This window comes from Halichoeres trimaculatus, unplaced genomic scaffold (genome assembly GCF_033239565.1).
Source record: "Halichoeres trimaculatus isolate MK-OKI-2021-1 unplaced genomic scaffold, fHalTri1.1 fHalTri1_scaffold_14, whole genome shotgun sequence".
In the NCBI taxonomy this organism is placed as follows: Eukaryota; Metazoa; Chordata; class Actinopteri; order Labriformes; family Labridae; genus Halichoeres; species Halichoeres trimaculatus.
Genome location: NW_027437192.1, coordinates 21,793,700 through 21,813,303, shown reverse-complemented (window position 1 = coordinate 21,813,303; position 19,604 = coordinate 21,793,700). Strand labels below are relative to the sequence as shown.

The following is a 19,604-nucleotide window of genomic DNA, read 5'->3' as shown; positions in this document are numbered from 1 at the left end:
TGAACTTGGAAGTACACCAATATTATGTGGTTGAAGTTATTATAAACAGAAGGAAACTTCTATCTACTATTACCACTACTACTATGAAGTACAGTGACATTAGTTTTAGTCTTATCTGAAAATTCTGTAAACTTAAAGGCAGGCTTTAAACTATTTAAAAACGGAATGGGTTTATTTTTAGATGGAGTAAATTGCACGACATGAAATGCCACGAGGGGGCGCTCCCTAAACTGCCACGTGCAGTCTGCAGTAGAAGAAGACGTGAGCTACAGTTTACAACCGTAGAAAAAGACACACATTGGAGAGTCATGTAATTAACCAATACCAAGGTTATCCAGAAGATTTCGTGGGAAATTATGAACAAAATTTGACATTTGTCCTCAAATCTCGGTAAGAAGAAACGCCTACAGTTTGTGTTTTCAAAAATTTTACGTTTCTGTCAAATATTGTCAGCATCGACACTAATGAGCTAGCAGCTGTTGCTAACCGGTGAGCTAACTGTCAGCTGGATGAGGGAGGAGGTCACACCAAACTGTTTTAAAGTTTCACAATTAAACACCATGCCGCCCTCGGATCAGTTCTTTAGGACTGAGGAAGAAATAGCTTTTATCACTGTTCATCTTCTTCCACAAAAAGGGAACACGGTGTGCCATTGAGCGTTTTCATAACGTGAAGGCACGTTTATGATGTAACCAGGTGGCTTTTTACCTGACATGAATGTGGAGGGGAGGGATACTAGATCGTTCTGCTTTCCCACTTTGGTGCTGCTTTGTTATGAGTATGCTCCTGCTGCTCAAAAGGTTTATCATTTCCTAAAGAAAAGTAAACTTCTGAACTCCAAAAAGGAATAAATAAAAAGCAAAGCATCCAAAGCATTGACGGATCACCTCACATGTTTTCTTTTCCTCTCCTCTGACATTAGACCAGGTCGCAATGAGTGTCCCCTGCTTTTTGTCCTCTGCTGCTCGAAGCCTCAGCCTTCAGTGTCCCGCTGCTGGTCTGCTCTGTTGTCGGCTGCTCGGCTCCAGCTCAGGATCAAGGTGAGCTTTACTTCCTTTCCATGAAAACGTGTTTCTGTGTTAAGCCCAGTGTGCCTAACAGCAGCTTTGGTCTGTCACCAGATTTGCCACACATTCAAATATATGAAACACCAGATGCGTAAAGAAAAATCTTTCCAGACCTCTGATAAACCGGACTGGGAGTTGTACAAGTACACGTATGAAACTCGTGTCCTTCATTCTTCAACTCTCCAACAATCAGTTTTCTTTAGATTTTTTTATGACTGTGGATTAGATTTCTCTTTGTCGCTGTGTAAATTGGAAATCTGGTAAAGGAGGCAGATCACAACTGCTGCCTAGATGTTATCTTGGCAAAAACAACAAGATACACTAGTTTATGTAGTTTATGTTAACCAGTTGTGTCATTGTGCAGGTCTTGTTTATGGTGGTGTGGCTCATCCCAAGGTGCAAGATATCAAGAAAACTACAAGATTACTTGAATCAGGGTGTCTGCGGGGTCTTAAAAAGTATTAAAAGTTTATAAATCAATTTTGGGAAAATTAAGGGCCTTAAAAAGTATTAAAAAAGTCTTAATTGTGGTTTTATGAGGTATTAAGTTTTATAGGTATTCAAGCTTTAACTCAAAAACTATCCATGAATATTTATTTTCCTCCTTGCAACTGTCCCCTGATTGGGACGTTAAACATTCAGCAGATAAAGTTCTAAAATAGAGTAGAATAGAAAAGAATAGAGTTACTTTATTGATCCCAAACTGGAAAATTGTTGTGTTAACAGCAGAAATCAATGGAGTCAGTAGAAAAATACAAAAAGAAAAAAGAATAGAATAAAAGAAATACATACAGACTGTAGTTACAATAAAATGCAACAATAAGGATTGTGAGCGGTATAAACACCAGCTATAAATTAACGTCATTTCTAATTTCATAAAGAGAAATTAAATACAACATTAAAGCAAATCACACTATCTCCGGCACATGGCCCAAATTTTAAAAATGATTGAATAATTTCTCATTTTCTTCAGCAAGTTGGCCTCGAACTGCTGTTTCTTGTTGTGGGAGTGTCAATAAACCTGCCTTTAGTTTCATTTGTTCTTTCAAGCTTTATTCCTCCTTAGCTTACATCATTTCTGTTAAATTGCAAACTACAACTGTTAAAAAGTGGATGCCAACAACAGCTGAAAGTTGCGATAAAGTCTTAAAACTTTTTCAAAGGTTTTTGAAAAAGTCTTAAAAAGCTATTGAAATCAACCTCAGGATTTTGGCATATACCCTGTTGAATTCTTGCACCTGCACAGGTGTCTGCATGTTCTTAATATCAGGAAAACTCAAGTAAATCAGAAAAACAAAGTTTGAGCTTTTTGAACATTTTGAGAAGTGCTAACAAAACTCAACCAAACTCACAAAAATGGCAACGACCAACAAGCTAAGATGGAATCACATGAAACTATCTTCATAACAACACAGTGTGGTGTGAGTTGAGATGTTGGGGGGGACTGGCCTTTTAAATTTTCTCGTGTTGGCCTAAGGGGCAAAGTCCACTTAAGCTTTAACCACTCTTCACAGCTGTGCAGCTCTTCACTCATTGCATTAGACACTATTTGATGAGTGGCTAAAACTGCCTCCTTTTTATCAGGAGAAGCATGAGCTCCAAACGGCAGATGGACCATCTAGAGAGAACGGCAAACAACTCCAGACAAAATGTGAGACAACACTTTCCTTTGTGATCCAATCGTTTCAACAAAGTCATAGTCAGTCTGAGGATTATTAACCAGCTTCTGATCTGTCTTTTTTTCCCTCCGTGTGTTCTCATGTCTGTGTGTATCATGTTCTGGACTGATGGCCTCACACAGGCTCTGTATCCAGCTCAAGTGTGTGGCATCATGAATGAATCAGAGACAGTGAAGCGCTTGAGATTAGCTGTTCATCCAGACTTCAGCTTCAAAGCGGGACAGTGGTGAGTAGTCAGCTTACTTCACTCTGACATGTTTGATCATTACACATCTGTTTACAAGACCAGCCAAAAGAAAAGTCTCCATCCTGTCAGTGTCTGTCAGAGCTGGGTGATGGAACTGTCTTATTGGCTAATCAGAGACTCCCTGTAAACGTTCAGTGGTTTAAAATCTGTATCCTGAGAGATTATAGAGAATGGAGATTAACTTGACTGTTGAATCCATGAATCACCTTCCCTCATCCCCCTACAAACAAAGCTTTCCCTCTTGTCCTTATTCTAAAGAAAATAATAAGCCTCAAAATAGTTAAAACTGTCAGACTCACTGCTGCTCTCTGAATGATCTGTCATTTATTTCTTCCTTGGTGCAGTGCTCATAGTCGCCACAAGAGGGTGACTTAGTCTTTGATTTGTCTTGCTGCTTGAATGTTGATTTTCCTTTCTCAAAAGAGTTTAAGAGTGAGGAAATAAAACAAAGAACATTCATGGTTAGCCTGTGGATTGTTGGGGGGGTCTTAAGAACAGCATTGTGTCCGTTATGAGTTGAAATGATTGGGGTAGGATGATTTCCTATTCCCAACTGGTTAAACTGCTCAGATCAGCTCTAGTAAGAAAGTTAAAGATGCTATGAGGAGGATCTGTTGTAATTGGACTGTCCTGCCACCTTCTGGCCTAGAGTCCCACGCACACTGTCGTAAAATACTTTTAGCGAGGTGTTTGCTTGTTTTGGAATTAAATGGAGATCGGATTGAAACACATTTTTATTGTTGAAGACAACTTTTACTGGATCCAGTGCACCAAGGCAAGGTATTTATCAGTACAGTTATGTAGTGATACAGTTTGAAACGTGACATCAAGCTAGGCCTGTCACGATAACAAATTTTGCTAGATGATTATTTTCCAAAATATTATTGCTGATAAACGATATTATTGCCAATATTATTTTGGTTTTTTTCCATTTTTTCATCGATGTAATTATGATACATGGGATAATGAAGTGAGTACACCATATCAAAAGCAAGAAACTTTAATTTCTTAAGAGTATTTAACTGTAATTAAAAGGTCAGGATCTTTTAAATAAAATAGATTAAACAAAAAATATAATAAATTTAACAAATAAGAAAGAGAAAAAAATACAATGAAAACGGAATGGACTCCCCTTTAGAAAAAAAATACACGTCAATGAAAATAATTAATACTAATCAAAAACAATAAAACATAGACCCTGTCTCTTAAGACAAAACAAAACTAAAAAAAAACAACAGCAAAAATAAAAACTATATAAACTAAATAAAAGGGAGTTTATACAGTTCCTGAATTGTTTGTAACATGTACTTTTTCCCAGTCAATCTGTACTGTCTGTCAAACATTTTTAACATATCTGGCCTTCAACCGTATTGAAGGGCTGCATTTCTTTGGCAATGTAGCAGTCTTTGAGCGCCCACCATTTGGCGCTTTTATTTCTATTTACTTTGCCGACCAAAAGCCTCAGTAAGAGCGGATTGTCAAAGAACAAGGCTCCACTGCACCTCCCCTCCTTCTTCTTCTTCGTCGCCACTATTTTCAAACAAATGCGACATATCAGCTCGTTGGTGTTCATGAGCTCACACTTTGTTCATTCTGATAAAAAACAAAATATTTCCACACTGGGACTGTGGCAGGCGGCTTAAGAACCGTATCTTTCGTGACATCACTCATATTAGCGTGTGTTTCCTCCTTACCCCTCAGGACGCTCGCTTCAGCTCTCTCCATGTGTACGGGCGAGCAGCCCCTTCTTCACCCCAACGATCGCATTTTTGACAGATGCTCACTCCGCTATAAATCCGCTATAAATCCGCTATAGAACCTATGCACCCCGATGTTAGGAAAGATAGAGGTAGTGAGCCATCTTCTCATTCAGCCTCTTTGGTCGAAAGAGAGGAGGAAAACAAACATGCATGCACGTGTCAGTTTATCGAGGCTGGCAAACTTACCGAGGACGTTTTTATTTATCGCTCTGTTAATCGATTTATTGATTATCATGACAGGCCTACATCAAGCAAACATTGTAGTTGCTGGCTATGTGTAGTGCTATCGGCAGCCTGGTGCTCTGACGTATCTGTAGGCTAACATGACATTAAGTAAACAGTGTCAGTTTGTATGCATGAACAGACCACTGCTGAATAACTGTTGCATGTGGGTTGGTATGGACATTATCACAAACAGATTAGCCCCTGTGTCAGCCTCTAGCTCAGGCTGTATCACTCTCCTGTTTAGCTTTCTTCTGCTCTTCTGTCCTTTTTATGTCTGACAGTTGGGCTTCAGTGTCCACCATCACTACAAAATTAATCACAGAAATTGTTTTCGGCAGAGAAAAACACAGATCTCTCTTCTCTCTACTAAACTTCATCAGCCAGCGTGGTGTTGTCATAGAGACCTAGTCGTGCTATGAATCAACCCAGACGACCTGATCGGGAAACTAAGAAGTAGCAATTGAAAATAACCTGTAAGCAGCAATATTGGCGCTGATAATCTTATTTAAAAGTGTAGATTACAATCAGGCATGTGTCTAGAAGGGAGACTTGGGACGTTTCTTGTTGTTAAAAATGGATTTTGAGCAAACTCACTTCTCTCTGCTGATACAGGGCAGATATTCAGAGCAGCTGACTTGCTTTGCTTGGTGCTGTGAGCAGCTGGTTTCCCTCCAACAGTGTTTGTTTAACTGGTGCTTCACTAAAACCTATCGTCAGGCCAGCTTCAAGTGCATTTTAGTCATAACAGCAAGTGGAGTTTTTCTTTGATTCAGGCAGAGCTCGCTCTGACTCAGTGTCTATCAAACAGTGTTGCCAGTGTTCATTAGTGCTCCCTGCTCATGCAGTTTACGTACACGAGCCCATACTGTTGGTGGGTGGTGGTGAGATGTAAAACCGGCAGCCGGTTGCCCTGTGGCGGCTGATAATGAATGTAAATAGATGGAGATCCTGAAGTTTCTGTGTTTCTGTGAAAAAAGACTGAAGTTGTTGCAAGCCAGGTGGGAGAGGAGGAGGAGAAGAAGGAGGAGGTGGGCGGAACATATGTGTGCGTCTTCACAGCGGATCCATATTTATGATGCCTGTGAGGGCTGTGCAGTCAGTGTGTTTCTCCAGTGTAACAGTGGGTCATTGTGTTGGAGGAACATTACACCAACTGTTCAGCTGTTTCCTCTAAAGGAGCTCTGCGCTGTTTGCTGACAGACAGATGTGACCGCGTTGGGTGTAGACGGGGGACACCACGCGTTGTTTAAACTAAGTTGTAGGAAGTTTTGCTTTTGTTCTTTTTGGTTTCTGGAACAGGCTGCGCTCTACACAGAGGTCAAAGGGCAACACGCTGTCTTCTTTCCCACTCTGACCCTCTGTATTGTGCATTTTTACTGCTTTTGAATGAACTGTTGTTTAAAAATCTGCAAAGTCAGCTACATCTCAAACAGGGGAACAACATACAGGCTCAGACTTTGTGTTGTACCTTTATTAAAAACAGGAAAACATTACAGACATTTAAAGACTGGCTGGGTAACTAACTGACTGACTTTGTTTTGTTTTCTTGTGCCAGGGTGGATTTCTTCATCCCTGGAGTGGAGACAGTTGGAGGTTTCTCTATGTGCTCCAGTCCAGGTTTGCTGCAGAGGGAGGGCATCGTGGAACTGGCTGTCAAATACACAAAACACCCTCCAGCACACTGGGTCCACACCATGGTGAGTGATTATAAAAACACTTTTTATTAAGAAACACATCATAGACATTAACAGCAGCCAGTTGGCATCCTTTTCATCCTTCACTTAGTATTTATTGTTGATGTAAACCATATGGTTTCATCCTAAATCTACATCTTCAGGACCTAAAAAGTTTGAAATGTGTGAAATGCAACCAGAAACTAACATTTTAGGCGCATAAAACACTAAATTCTTGTGTTTTATTGAAAATAGTGCAAAACAACACACTATTTTTTTTTGTTGTTTAGTTAAGGCAGCTTATACAGTCATTAATACATTTTACAAAATGTAACAGAGTGAAATAATATTTATAAAATGAAAAAGGAAGACATACAGACATATATTTGATAAAATAATGAATAAATAAATGAATAGATAAATAAATAAATAAATAAATAAATAAATAAATAAATAAATAAATAAATAAATAAATAAATGAGAGGGAATAAAAAGTTTAAAAAATAAAGAGTGGAGAGGGTTACTGTTTCTTCTCAGGGATTGAGGCACTTTTATTCACCAACATGTCCAGGGCAAAGCTCCACCTCCCAAAAGACCGCTGATCTCAGAAGTATTTGTTGAGAGTACTTTTTCCCTCTTCCATCAATTCCCCCTGGTGTCCCACCTAACAATGCCACTCTCAGATCCTTGGTGAAGTTTTGGTGAAGTCTTGGTGAAACACTTCTTTAAAAGCCCAAAAACACCATCTCAGAATGTGTGTGTGGTTGCCTAGCTGCTTGAAAATGTTGGGCTCATTTTGGCAACTATTTCTGCTGTCCTGAAAAATCTGGTGACAACCTTCCTCTTTAACTCCCTCCATTAATAAAGTCTATTCTATTCTATTCTATTCTATTCTATTCTATTCTATTCTATTCTATTCTATTCTATTCATTTGAAGTGCTGACTGAATGTGCCTCAGAACATATGTCCTCCTAAGGGTCCAGTGATGCGTCTGCGTTAACTCTGTTTCCCATCTCTCTTTAATGTGTTGCTTAGTATTTAAACTCATTTCAAATTTTTCTCCCTATCATCTGATTGTTTTTATCAAGAAAGTTTCAATTGGAGATTGATTCATAACTCTCCCATCCTGTGTGTTTGGTTAAAAAAGTTTCTGAGCTGTAAATACCTGAAAAAGTGGTTGTTTTGAAGCACGAGTCCCTTCTTATCTTGGAATGACTTACAGCTCCCACTCTTGAGAAGTTGGTATAAAATAATTAACCTTTTTATGAAACCTGTATCTAAGTGCGAGGGTATGAAATCCTTTACGAATTCAATATTAATTAGAGCTGAGTTTACTTTGGATGATCCAAATAAATCTTTATTTTTCTCTTGATTTTAGTGTAGTTTAAGTCCATTCAGCCTTACTTGTTTGGTTCAGAGGGACATCTGTGAAAGGTGGGGTCTTTAGGGGTCGAGTACTCAGGCCCTCCTCACACGAGGACGGCCCCGTATCGTCTTGGCGTTGGCATCAAAACATGTATCGCTGTTTACACATCGTATTGTGCATAGGCTTGTGCATTTACGTAACAACGCAAAACTGTCGTCGGGTTGGCCTTCTGGTTCTGCTCCGAGGCGGATTCCACGTCAACAAGTGCTTATGCACGTGTAACATGCTGCATCTCTGCATGAGCACTTGTTGTTGTTGCCATAGCTGGTGTTGTTCATGCTCTCTGAGAAAATGTTGATATAACAGTCGAAGCAGTATTTGTAGCTGCTGGAACAATATCAGAATCAGTCCGCCTGTCGCCATTGTTGTTGTTGTTGTTGTGTGTGACAACGTGGGTTGGGGGGCGGGGAGTAGGAAGGGCGCTATGACGTCACCGTCTTTTCCGGACTTATCTCTTTATACCAAGTACGGCATGAAGACGGATATGCAGATATCCACCTGCAGACCCGTTTTCAAAAAAGATGCGGAGTCATGGACAAATACGCGTCTCCGTATGTCAATATCACCGGATCGATAGTTTATTTTACCAGAGTCGTAGAAATTAGTGTAAAGCCCACCTGAATCTTTTGTCAGTAGGGGTGGGCGTATTGATCTAATTATAGATAGTATCGGAACCAAGATGAGTATTGGTGTCGGATCGATACTAGCGGGATGAGATCGATACTGCATTTTCTCTTATGTCATCCAGCAATTTACTTTACTTTCCTCCATCTGCTGCTTCTCTGTGCAAATGGGAGGGAACTTTTTGTTATTTTACACCTGTGATTTCTTTTCCCAAAACAATTGTGGTGGTAGAATAATGATTTTACTACTCTTATACAGTTAAAATTTTGTTTTATTGGTACCCAAAATTCCCAGTATCGCCCACCCCTACTTTTCAGCGGTGAGTCAGTGAGTACATGCAGAATCTTAATCATCATCTTAATTATTAAAAGTTTTAGCTGTGCAGCCCAAAAGTAATATCTTAAATTTCAGACTTTATGACAACATCAAATATTGAAACAAGAAACTTCCTTGAAGAAATTATATCTGTTTTGTATCTGATGACAGCATCAACAACAGGGTCATTTTTACCTTTTTTTTTTTTTTTTTGAGGAAGCAAGTTGAGCAACCCGAATCGATAACTATGGAGTCTTATTGATGTTAAATTTGCAGAATTGAAAAGTTTTTTGACTTTGTTTTGCTAAAATACACATCATACACCACCTTACCATCAGTTATTCTGGCTTTTAAACTTTACACCGACAATAAGCCAGATCATCGCCCCCACGTTGAGCCTAGAGGACACGGTCACAATGATTTCCAGCCAGAATGTCAAAGTTCACGAGCTCGGCCTCTGATGAAGCAGCAGAATTTCTGGAACATGTTGTTCAGTTCTTCTTTGATTATAGATTTTTAGCGTGTATTTTTGGACGGAGGAACAAACTGTTTTCACAGACAGTGATTTTTACCAGTGGTTTTTGAACACTGATGCATGCATTGATTTCCACTACAGAGCCATGGCTGTTTCTGTGCTGCCTCAGAGAGATCACAGACATTCACTCTCCAGGATTTGTTTTCAGCCTTGTCCTTTGTGCTCAGTTGTTGACCCTCTCTGGTTTGGTTATCAACAGCGTGAAATCATGAAGGATGCCACGGCAACTTTGCTAAATCTGGTGGTTAAATTTGGAAGGAATGAGAACTCATGCTTCTTTCTGTTTTTACTGATTTGTCATCAGCTCTCAACTGCATGCAGCCTTATGTTTTAGCTAACAGGCTCTCTGACATACCTTTGACTTTAACGCTGTATGTTGGGTTGACTTCATGACTATGCCCCCTCCCTTCATACAAGGCTGTATGAAAATATTATGAAGCTGTAAAAAGATAAATGATAAAGAACAGAAGTCACTCTATAGAAAAGTGTTTTGTCTCTAACGTTTATTTAATCCATGTGTGTCAGTGGTCGTGTAAAACGAACACAGTTTCCTCTCTGCTTACCTTTCCCTTCCGTTTCTGTACTCGCCGTGTTTGTTTGCGGCTGCTGTGTTTGATGATGGGCCCTAATAAATAGCTTTGAGCTAGTGCGCCGTGTGTAAATAAGTACCAGAGAGCGCTGTGATGTGTTCAGACTCTTACAGCTCTGTGCTCTGGGATCTTTTGATGATGTGTGTGTTTGATATTTGCGCTCTGACTCCTCTCTGCGAGCAGGAATAGCGCAGGGACCATGACAGCAGATTAAGAGTGTGAGCATTGTTGTTATGAGTATGTGTGCTCACATGTGTAGAAAAGCAGACGGAGGCATATTTACAGCTTCTTATGACTTCAAAAGACCTTCTCTGCCCAACTTGTGAAATCACTTCCCCCTGCAGCTCAGCAAAGGTTTGTTGTGTTTGTATGTGTGTGGATCTAAAACGAGCTTTTACTGTTTCCTGGGGCAGCAGCAGAGTTCACCAGATGCTGTATTTTTCTTGGAATTTGTTTCCTGTTTCAGATTTATTTCAGCTGCCAAGAAAAGAGATCATTTGGAGCTGAAGTGTCAGCTCAGTGAGGCTGAACATGCCATCATATTCCACTGTTTCATGCGTCATCCCTCCCTCCCTCAGTGTACGGTCGGCTCCCAGGTGGCGATGCGTGTGGGTGGAGACTTCTTCTTCCAGCCCTCTCCCTCTGACCCGGCCGTGGATCTGCTGCTGGTGGCCGGTGGCGTCGGGATCAACCCCTTGTACTCCATTCTGCTGCACACAACAGATCTGCTGCATCTCAACCAGGCATCAGGTGGGCGTGACTACAACATAGGCTCCGCCCACCTGCTCTACAGCGCCAAGAACACACAGGAGCTGCTCTTTAAGGTGTGCTGGGTTGTGTATCTGTAGAGAAATGTAGGACGCTTGTACATTCTGTCAAGAAAATCTGTTACAAATACATGACAGCCGACCTTCGTTCCCAGAACTCCATCGTTGAAGCGTGTCGGGAGTTCCCTGACAAGATCTCCTGTGACCTCCACGTCACGCAACAGAGCGCAGATGTCGACCAGCACCTCCAGCCATTCCTCAGCCGTAAGTAAAGCACACACACACTCTCCTCCACATGGACTTTTCTCTGTCAGAAACTTGAGTGTTCATGTCAAACAGACTCAGAGCTCCATACGTTGATAACTCCATCAACTCCTCGTGTCTGCACAGGTGGAAGGATCACAGAGGAGGAGTTGCGGGCTCACGTGGACCCGCAGAGGACTTTGTGCTTCCTGTGTGGGCCGCCACCCATGATCGAAGCAGTGTCAAAAACCCTCACAGACCTCGGCCTCCCCGCAGACAGAATCCTCTTCGAGAAGTGGTGGTAGATCCTGAAGAGCCTGCAGGATTTTCCTCATGGCGGCTGCAGCAGAGATGTGATGTGAATTGAGTCAAACTTGAATTTTTCTACAGATATGGACTTTAAATAAACGCTGGAAGCTTGAGGAGATTCTGCTGCTGCTGTAACCTGTGCCTGATCTGTGGGGGACCGGTGGGACCGCCCACTCCTGATCCGGCAGCTGACTCACAAAGACTACAGAGATGGTTTTTATTCCTTCAGATCTGAAAGGACGACTGAACACGCTGAAAAAATCTCAACTTTGGCTGCATATTTTTCAGCCTCAGTGGACGTGGCAGCAATTGTGACACTACGTGTTTCACATCTCCAAACCTGAGCTCATTTCCAGTTTGTGTTTGCTGCCTGAAGAGATGCTGGAGCAGAATCAACCCAAACATCCAGAAACGGTTACCCACTGATTTACCTATGCACGCATTTCTTCCAGCGATAATTAGACTATTGTGAACAGCACATTTGATCACTTTATGCCAAGAGTTAGAGAAGAAGATGATGTCTTTTAGCAGTTAGCTTAGCTTTAAACAAGCTTTTCATCCAAACTACTCCCAAGAAGTTTAGGAAAAATCTCTGTTTAAATCTCCTCATGTTAGAGTAACATGTTCTTATGTTTAAAACTAAACTTTTTAGCTTTTGCAGTGATGGAATGAGTCATGGATTGTGCACAGTGAGCAGGTTGTTATGGGAATTGTAACCTCGACGGGGTGAGCAGACGTGAAGCAGGGCTCTTCTCACTTTCCAAAGCTGGTCCTGTAACTATATGCTCCTGTTTTTTAACTACTATGACCTATGATTTAATATGATTTTCTGATTGGGAAATAATCATACCTTTCACTGTGTTTGAACTTGGCTCTCTATGAGTTTAAGATGAGCTAGCTTAGCTTTTATTCCTGACGTTAAACAGGAAATGCCTACAGGTGAAGAGGACAACATTAATCAGGGCCATACCTTCCCGACTTTCAGAGAGTTTGTGACATTTTCACTTTCCTCCATGAGTCTTTAAAAACCTCTTTTCCCCTATACTGTGATCTGGTTTGTAATGGGTTTTTGTTACACTGTCAAGGGCATCTAACTCCTCCTGCCTTTATCTGCTGTTTTCATCTCTTTTCTTTGCTCTCTACTGTAAACAAACATCAACTTGACCAGAACTCTCTTCAGTATTCTGATATATTTACAGGTAATCCATTGAATTCTAAGATATCAAAACACATATGGCCTCATGGTCTAGGCTGGTGGTTCTCAAATGTGGGTACGCAAGATTCAAAGATGTGTATTCAAAAAACAGAAACCAAGAAAAAATCCTTTAAGGCTATTTATTCAATCCAGTATTTCCCCTACTGTTGGGGAAATTATATAAGGGGGGTGGCCCGCCCCCGTAGAAGTCGAGTTAATTTTCTTTTCCATACAGTGCCAGATCACAGCAGAAGCGATTTAGAGTTCCCTTTCTCATAAATCAGGTCTGAATCTTGTTGTTTTTTTTTAATCTGACAGACTGAATAGCCTCATGTTATTTATCTAATTTTCATAATGGGATGACATTTGAACATCCTTGGGATTCGCATTTTTCACATCTCGCAGATCTTTTGTGCACGGTGAAGTTCCACCCCACCGCATTCACAGACACAAACACGTGCAGGAATTTACACACACAGACAAGTGCATTCAGTATAGCGGACAGAGATCTGGAAAAAAACACCAAAAGAAACATGTCCCAACACTTTTTCCGTGAAGATCCAACACTTGCTCGCTGCTCTCCTGTGCCCCCCCACTGCCAACAACGTCACTGCCCCCTCAATGCTGTAAACCCAGGAGAAACCCTGCAATCAGTAATTTAATCAAATACAAGTTTAAGTTAAGACTCTCCCTTATACCAGGATAACAGCATAGATAACAGTGTTGTGTTTGAGGCCAAGCAGCAATGCTGCTGTAAAGATGGAGGCAGAACCAGAAGCAGCAAAATTCTATCAATATTTTGAAGAATGTGCGTAATGGGGTTCACATCCACAAGTTGCAACCCACTGCAGGGAGAAATTAGCCAACAGCAACATGAAGTCAGCACATCCTCAGTGGCTGCTAATAAAGAGTGTTAGATTAATCAGACAGTAACGGTACAGCGCTGTGTTTTACGTCTTTTTTTTTCTGCTAGTTAGGAACTTGGCAAGAAAAACAAAATTCACAAGGTGTACATTGTGAAAATATTTTGAGGACCACTGGTCTAGGTCATGCTCCATGAGGTTGGCCTGGGTTCAAATCCAGCCTGTGGTGTCATTCCCACGTCATTCCCCAATCACACCATGTTTCCTGCTCCCTCCACCAGCCGCCTCTATTGCGCAAAAGCCAAAAAAAGATTTTTAAAAAAATGTATGATATTCAGAAATAACAAACAGTTGCTGCACTGTACAGACCAATCAGAATCAAGTATGAAACACGATGCGTCACGCTTTGGAGAAGTTGGAAAACAGCCACACTCTGCTGAATTCATGGCTTAACTTCACACAGCGCAGACTGATGAGCATATGCTATGATCCTTTTGTCTGACTCTTGGCAAACAAGTGAGGGTTGTTTTGTAAAATGTGCATTTTTAAACTTTTATTTTGAAAATCTTCAGATATAGAAGAGCAGGGCAAACTACAACATCCTGTACTGTTATTTTACAGTGTTCATGAGTGTTTGATGAGTGTTTGATGAGTGGCTTATTTTTTCAATCATGATACCTCCTCTTCTTTTATAAGATGTGTTCTTGGAAATGTTTTACTCTGTTTATCTAATGAAAGAACTGATATTTATTTGCAGAGCTGTAGATTTTAATTTGTTTAAACGAATGTTTCACTCACATGTAAACCTCACGTGTTGTGTATTTTCAGAGTCAGGGACTTCATCCTCCCACTCACTGGCCGGTGCCCCTGCCTGGTTGACTCGTGCTCTCTCTGTGTTACATACATCCAGTGCCTATCTCACACACACATTTAACTCAATCACACACATTCACACACCTATTAACATGGTGAAGTGAGTATCCCATGGTGCACTGTAATGGAACCTCCAGGTGGTCTCTGATTGGCTCGGATCACTGAACATCCCTCGGAGATGGGAGCGAGCTCCTTCTTGTTGTTTCTCAGTGGGGGGGTCACGCTCTTCAGACTCATTTTCGAGTTGTTTCTGCATTTCTTCCTCATGTGAGGAAATAAAGGAAATTGACTCAGTCTGTTTCCGAACACTTTATTGACCTCTGCTTTTATATTAAGACTAGAGTGTCACATTTCTCACACACTACACAGCTCATCCAGGAAATGTCACAGAGAAATCATTTCTAATTTACACTTTTTAAGGAGAAACTGTGTGTGGGTCAGCTCCCAGAAATCATAGTTTTTTTTTTTTAGTCAGTTTCTTTTCTTGGGAGATCAAACAAAGCACACAATTTTGGTTTTGTTCCCAGCATTGAATGAAAAATTAATAACAGCATCATGTTTTTCCTGGAGGCAGTGTTAAAGTCGCTCTAGATAACCATCGATCTCCCTGTTTTCATTTGAAGAAACAGTCTCTTAAAAAAAAACATGGACTGTACTCACATGAAGGGATTTTTGTGTTTTGCGCTTAGCGCATCACAAACAAAAGTAATTTTTCCTCCACATTTTTCCAAAATTAGCTGCAACCCCCAAATCCCTTCAAACCACCTCTTAAATAAACTGAGTTTAACCAGAATCAGATGACTTTCACTGACATTTACATGAACTACCCCTTTAATGATTGAACTCACAATCTCATAAATTGACATGAAAAGCAGCGCAATAACAAAAAATGTAAAAATCTATAAACTTTAATAAAAAAAACTCAATTTTTGATCAGATTGGGAACAAGTTACTGTGTAACTTAAGTGAAATACATGTAAGTAGAATTTAAACAACTGGGATTCTTTTTTATTAATCATGATCTGGTGTTAAAGCTGATTCTGATGTACGTTTGATTTAAACCTTCATCAGCCACAGCAGATGGGCATTAATGTGTCATTCAAGCTAACATGCTCTGTTATCATGTCCCTTCTTGTTTCTTTCTTTAAAAACACTTTACAAACAAATTTAATAACAACCCAGGGAGGTCAGTGCTCCCTTTTTTAACAGTCATATCACAGAAAGTAGTGAACTACTGCAACGGGACAGTAGAGTTTAAGGCCTGAATGGGAGACTAATCATACGCTGTGTTTACACTTAATCCAAACAAACTTCAGGAACTTCATCGTCAATATCCTTAACAGCATTTCTCCAAGTCAAAATTACATTTTCAAAAGTAAGAAATCTAATCAAAGTTATTCACAATAACATTCTTACAGACATGTTTTTCATCTTCAGATGTCTGAAAGTTTACATGTCCAAGTCAAAACTTAATGTCAGCTATCTTTACATCCTCAGAAAGTAAAAGTAACCTTTTAACATTTAACAGCTCAGCTGGAGATATATGAGGTAATCAAGGTCTTCTTTATCAAAATGAGCATTTCAGATATCCACAGTGACATTTTCTGACCCAGAGAGAACATTTAGGATATTTATGATCAAAATCTAGTTTGCAAAAATCTGCCATGTCATACAAGTCCAAAGTCCATATGCAGCATTATTACTCATACAAGACAATTTTAGATAATTTATCCACAGACAGACAGTGTCACTCTGAGGATCATCTGTAGATCTCCAGCTCAACAGGGCGCCATTTATAAGAAAAAGGTGAATTGATTATCAACGTCATCTCTCAGATTGTTGAAGCCACAGCTGCTTCTCTCCAGCGTAACCCTCACAGACTCAACTGACATGACCTGGAAAGTGGTTGAAAGCACAAGTCTGCAAGGAAAGACTACTCACAAGACGTGTATGTCATTATGCAGCTCACCTGAGCAGCATTTGGAATTATGGGTAATTCCTTCATGATAAGTCTGAAAATATGCCCACTACCAGTTAGGCTTCATAAAGGGCTCAAACAGTCAAACACACTTCACAGTTTGACAGTGGGACAGCCTGAAGTTGAAGTCAGTGAGTGTGTGTGTGGACACTAAGATTGGGTCGTTGATTCACTTTGTTTTTAATGTGTGTGTTGTGCTCCTCATGTCCGGATCATTCCATCTGCCTGGCTGCTTGATAAAACAAACCTGATTGGTGTAGCATTGTGGGCCTCTCACCAATCAGAGGTTAGTATCCTGCACAGCGCTGAATCCAGACTTTTTGTTGATCGTTGATGACAGCTCACCTTTCTGCAGCTTAACTATCACTTTTACTGTGAAAGGTCAGAATCCTGAGTGTTTGAGGTCGGGAGTTGGACATCATAGACTGTTTAATTAATGGACGAAGTCTCCCCAACTTCACCCGTCTGTTTCTGAAACAGACATATGAAGCAAATCGGCTATCGCGGCCATATTGGAAGTGACGGGGCTTCGAGTACAGCTATAGGGCTTCTGCCAGTCACATGAGCTGAGCTGTGCCTCTGATTGGGCGAGCTCATGATCTTAATATCGTCTGAACTGCTGAGTTAGAAAAAAAATCACCCCTGTACAGTGCTGATAGTGAAATTAGTGATTCAGATAGGAGAGGTTTTTTGAACCAGGCTGTAAATGGGTTACTTTCTGCTTTGAAAACAGCTTTTTTTGGCTTGGTGTGTATGTGACTTCTTGTACTTCCAGAGCCAGCCTCAAGTGGACACTCGAGAAACAGCAGATTTTAGCACTTTTGTATTGTCTCATATTCTTTGACCAGAGGTTGCCGCTTGAGTCACACACACACGTTTGGGACTTGTTGCTGGTTTTGTTGTTCTTTTTTGTCAGTGTTGTAGGTTAGAGTCTCTTTTTTTTTATTTTTGTTTCACACACTGGAAGACAAGTGGTTTAGCACTTGGTTACAGTTCTCTTTTTTGAATTGGTTTTAACATAAACATTGATATAAGACAGTTCCTTCACACTGGCCAACTTGTAGAAAGAACTTTATTACATCGCATTGGTCATAGACCTTTTTCAAGCAAATGTTAATTGCAAATGAACAATGTACAGGAGGTTCCTGACTTAAACGGTTCTTGACTTGCGTTGTTTCGACTTAACGACGCCAATCAATATATGTATGTAAGAAAAAAGAGGGGGCTTTGAAGTTAAGAGCTACACGGTCATCAGCATCGTCCACTTTGCCTCGAGTCACGCCATTGTGTAGATTGTCTGTTTTTGTGCTCCGTAATTTTCTCAGTATCCTCACCTTTTTCTCATCATGGACACAAAAAGGAAAGCAGGATCAATCTTCCCATGAATATGAAGTATAAAACATGTATTTGGATAGTTATTTAGAGATTTTGGGGTATTTAAATGAACAAATGAACATTTGCTTGAAAAAGGTCTATGACCAAAATGTTGTATTAAAGTTTTTTCTTTCTGGCGGTTGGCCGGTGTGCGGGAACTTTCTTTTGTTAATTTGGACTTTAATGTCTTTGTCTGACGCACCTGCCCGAGTAGTGAATGTGTGAAGATTTTTGCTGTTCCTAACATAAACACTGAGGAAATCATTTCTCTCATTTTCACTTCTTACTCACTCCGTATTGGCTACGTTTCTGCCACAGTCAATGGGATTATGGTAACTTTCCACAGATTAAAACCTTTTTAAGAGGAGTGTGATTGTGGAAATCTGAAAAGCTCATTTTGACTTGACATATACCCGTCCTGGAAACGCGGACAAGCTATTAAATGTTGTAGAAGGCTTTTCCTCTGTCCTTTGCTCTACTCTTACAGCCTTGTACAGTTTCATTTCATCACAGACATCACAGAGCAACACTGACCCAAAGTAGAGAGCTGCACAATACTTTCCCTTTCATCGGGGCTACGAGCTCAAAGCCTCACAGAGTGAGAACATCTAGATCAGAGCAGACCAAAGCAGGAACTGTACACGATGACGGGATACAGTACAGCTCTCCACGGAGCAACTAAAAGTTTTCAAAGGCGGTTTTGACAGAGTAGAAAGTTTCCATCCTGTGCCCAATGTGTCAACAGACGCCTGAAAACAGCTGCTGTCTGATCCTCTCTTCCGTCTTCACCTCCTCTATCACCCCTCCTTCATCCCTCTTACAAACGTCCGTCCATCTCACACACTTCTCCTGATTGGACCGCAGGATCTCGTCGATGTCCGTCTCCTCTTCCTGATCTTCAACATAGACTCTGCTTCCTGGCAGGAACGAGAGCCTCCTTTGATACAGTCCTTCCTCCTCCTCACTCTCCTCTTCACCTCTCTGGAGGCTGTCCCTGCTCTTCCTCCTCTCCGCCCCGTCTTCCTCCTCTATTGAGATCCTTCTCCACCTGTCCATCTCCGTCTCCATCATGGGGGACCCGTCCTCTCTGTCCTCCTGTGTTTCTCCGCTGGATTTTTTCTTTGCCTTGCTGCGACCCCTGAGGTTCAGCATCTGAAAGCAGGGAGATGTGTGTGAGACAGTTTTACACTTTGTGTTGTTTCTTTTTCTTTCCATCTCTTCAGACACCTGACAAACTGCAACAAAGCATCCTTCATTGACGCCCTTCTCCTGTACACTTTCAGGTCGGCTACCTGCCTATTCTTAGACTCCTCCTGAGTGGGTTTATATTTGCTGTACATCCCATATTTAGTAACATGACTTTTTAATGACATATCCTAAAGGCACAACAGAGACGAGTGACAGATCCACAGCGAAGATGGAAGACAAAGGGGAGCAAACCTTGAAGTCTTTTCTCTTGCGCTGCAAAACAGGTCTCTGAAGGAAGAGGATCTGCTTTGTCGACAAACTCCCGTCACTGCGGAAAAAAAGAAAAGAGCAGCACTTAACGACTGATACCTGTTATGTTATATTCTGAAGTGTCGGCACTTCTCTATGTATGTCTAAATCCAGCTTCTTTGAGGTCTGAGACGTGACAGGTTACAAGACTACAGCACACCAGCGACTGTTTTTTTTTATTCCCAGCAGCTCCGACAGATTTCAAAGCCGGTTTCATGTTGAGATGAGCATACGATCATGATTTGTAAGATCTCAACCATCTGTCTGGTGTATCTAAGCCACACTGTGGGCTCTAATCCCCAAAACAATAAGACACACATTGTAATTAGTTCTAGCTGATTTAAGATCACATTCAATGCGATCA

General features: G+C 40.8%; 2 protein-coding genes across 3 annotated transcripts in view; one reads left to right on the top strand and one right to left on the bottom strand.

Moving 5' to 3' along the window:
- Positions 1 to 377: 377 nt before the first annotated feature.
- Positions 378 to 14,579, top strand: oxnad1 (oxidoreductase NAD-binding domain containing 1). Its single transcript, XM_074686472.1, has 8 exons — positions 378 to 390; positions 923 to 1,040; positions 2,652 to 2,718; positions 2,869 to 2,972; positions 6,534 to 6,675; positions 10,720 to 10,965; positions 11,064 to 11,172; positions 11,299 to 14,579. Exons 2-8 carry the CDS (start codon positions 934 to 936, stop codon positions 11,454 to 11,456), a joined length of 933 nt encoding a protein of 310 aa, XP_074542573.1. The 5' UTR covers positions 378 to 390; positions 923 to 933; the 3' UTR covers positions 11,457 to 14,579.
- Positions 14,580 to 14,705: 126 nt separating this feature from the next.
- The window catches only part of rftn1a (raftlin, lipid raft linker 1a), a 45,018-nt gene continuing 40,119 nt past the window's right edge, over positions 14,706 to 19,604 (bottom strand). For both annotated transcript variants that reach the window (XM_074686470.1, XM_074686471.1), the window contains exons 9-10: positions 19,184 to 19,259; positions 14,706 to 18,895 (exon numbers count right to left, since the gene is read on the bottom strand). In XM_074686470.1, coding sequence (XP_074542571.1) covers positions 18,482 to 18,895; positions 19,184 to 19,259 — 490 coding nt within the window. In that variant the 3' untranslated portion in view covers positions 14,706 to 18,481. The remainder of the gene's footprint in view (positions 18,896 to 19,183; positions 19,260 to 19,604) is intronic.

Excerpts from the sequence above, each read along its gene's own strand:
- oxnad1 (XM_074686472.1), top strand. The coding sequence starts at position 934 with ATGAGTGTCCCCTGCTTTTTGTCCTCTGCTGCTCGAAGCCTCAGCCTT. Across the intron at positions 6,676-10,719 it reads CACACTGGGTCCACACCATG|TGTACGGTCGGCTCCCAGGT; the intron begins GTGAGTGATTAT and ends TCCCTCCCTCAG. Across the intron at positions 10,966-11,063 it reads CACAGGAGCTGCTCTTTAAG|AACTCCATCGTTGAAGCGTG; the intron begins GTGTGCTGGGTT and ends CTTCGTTCCCAG.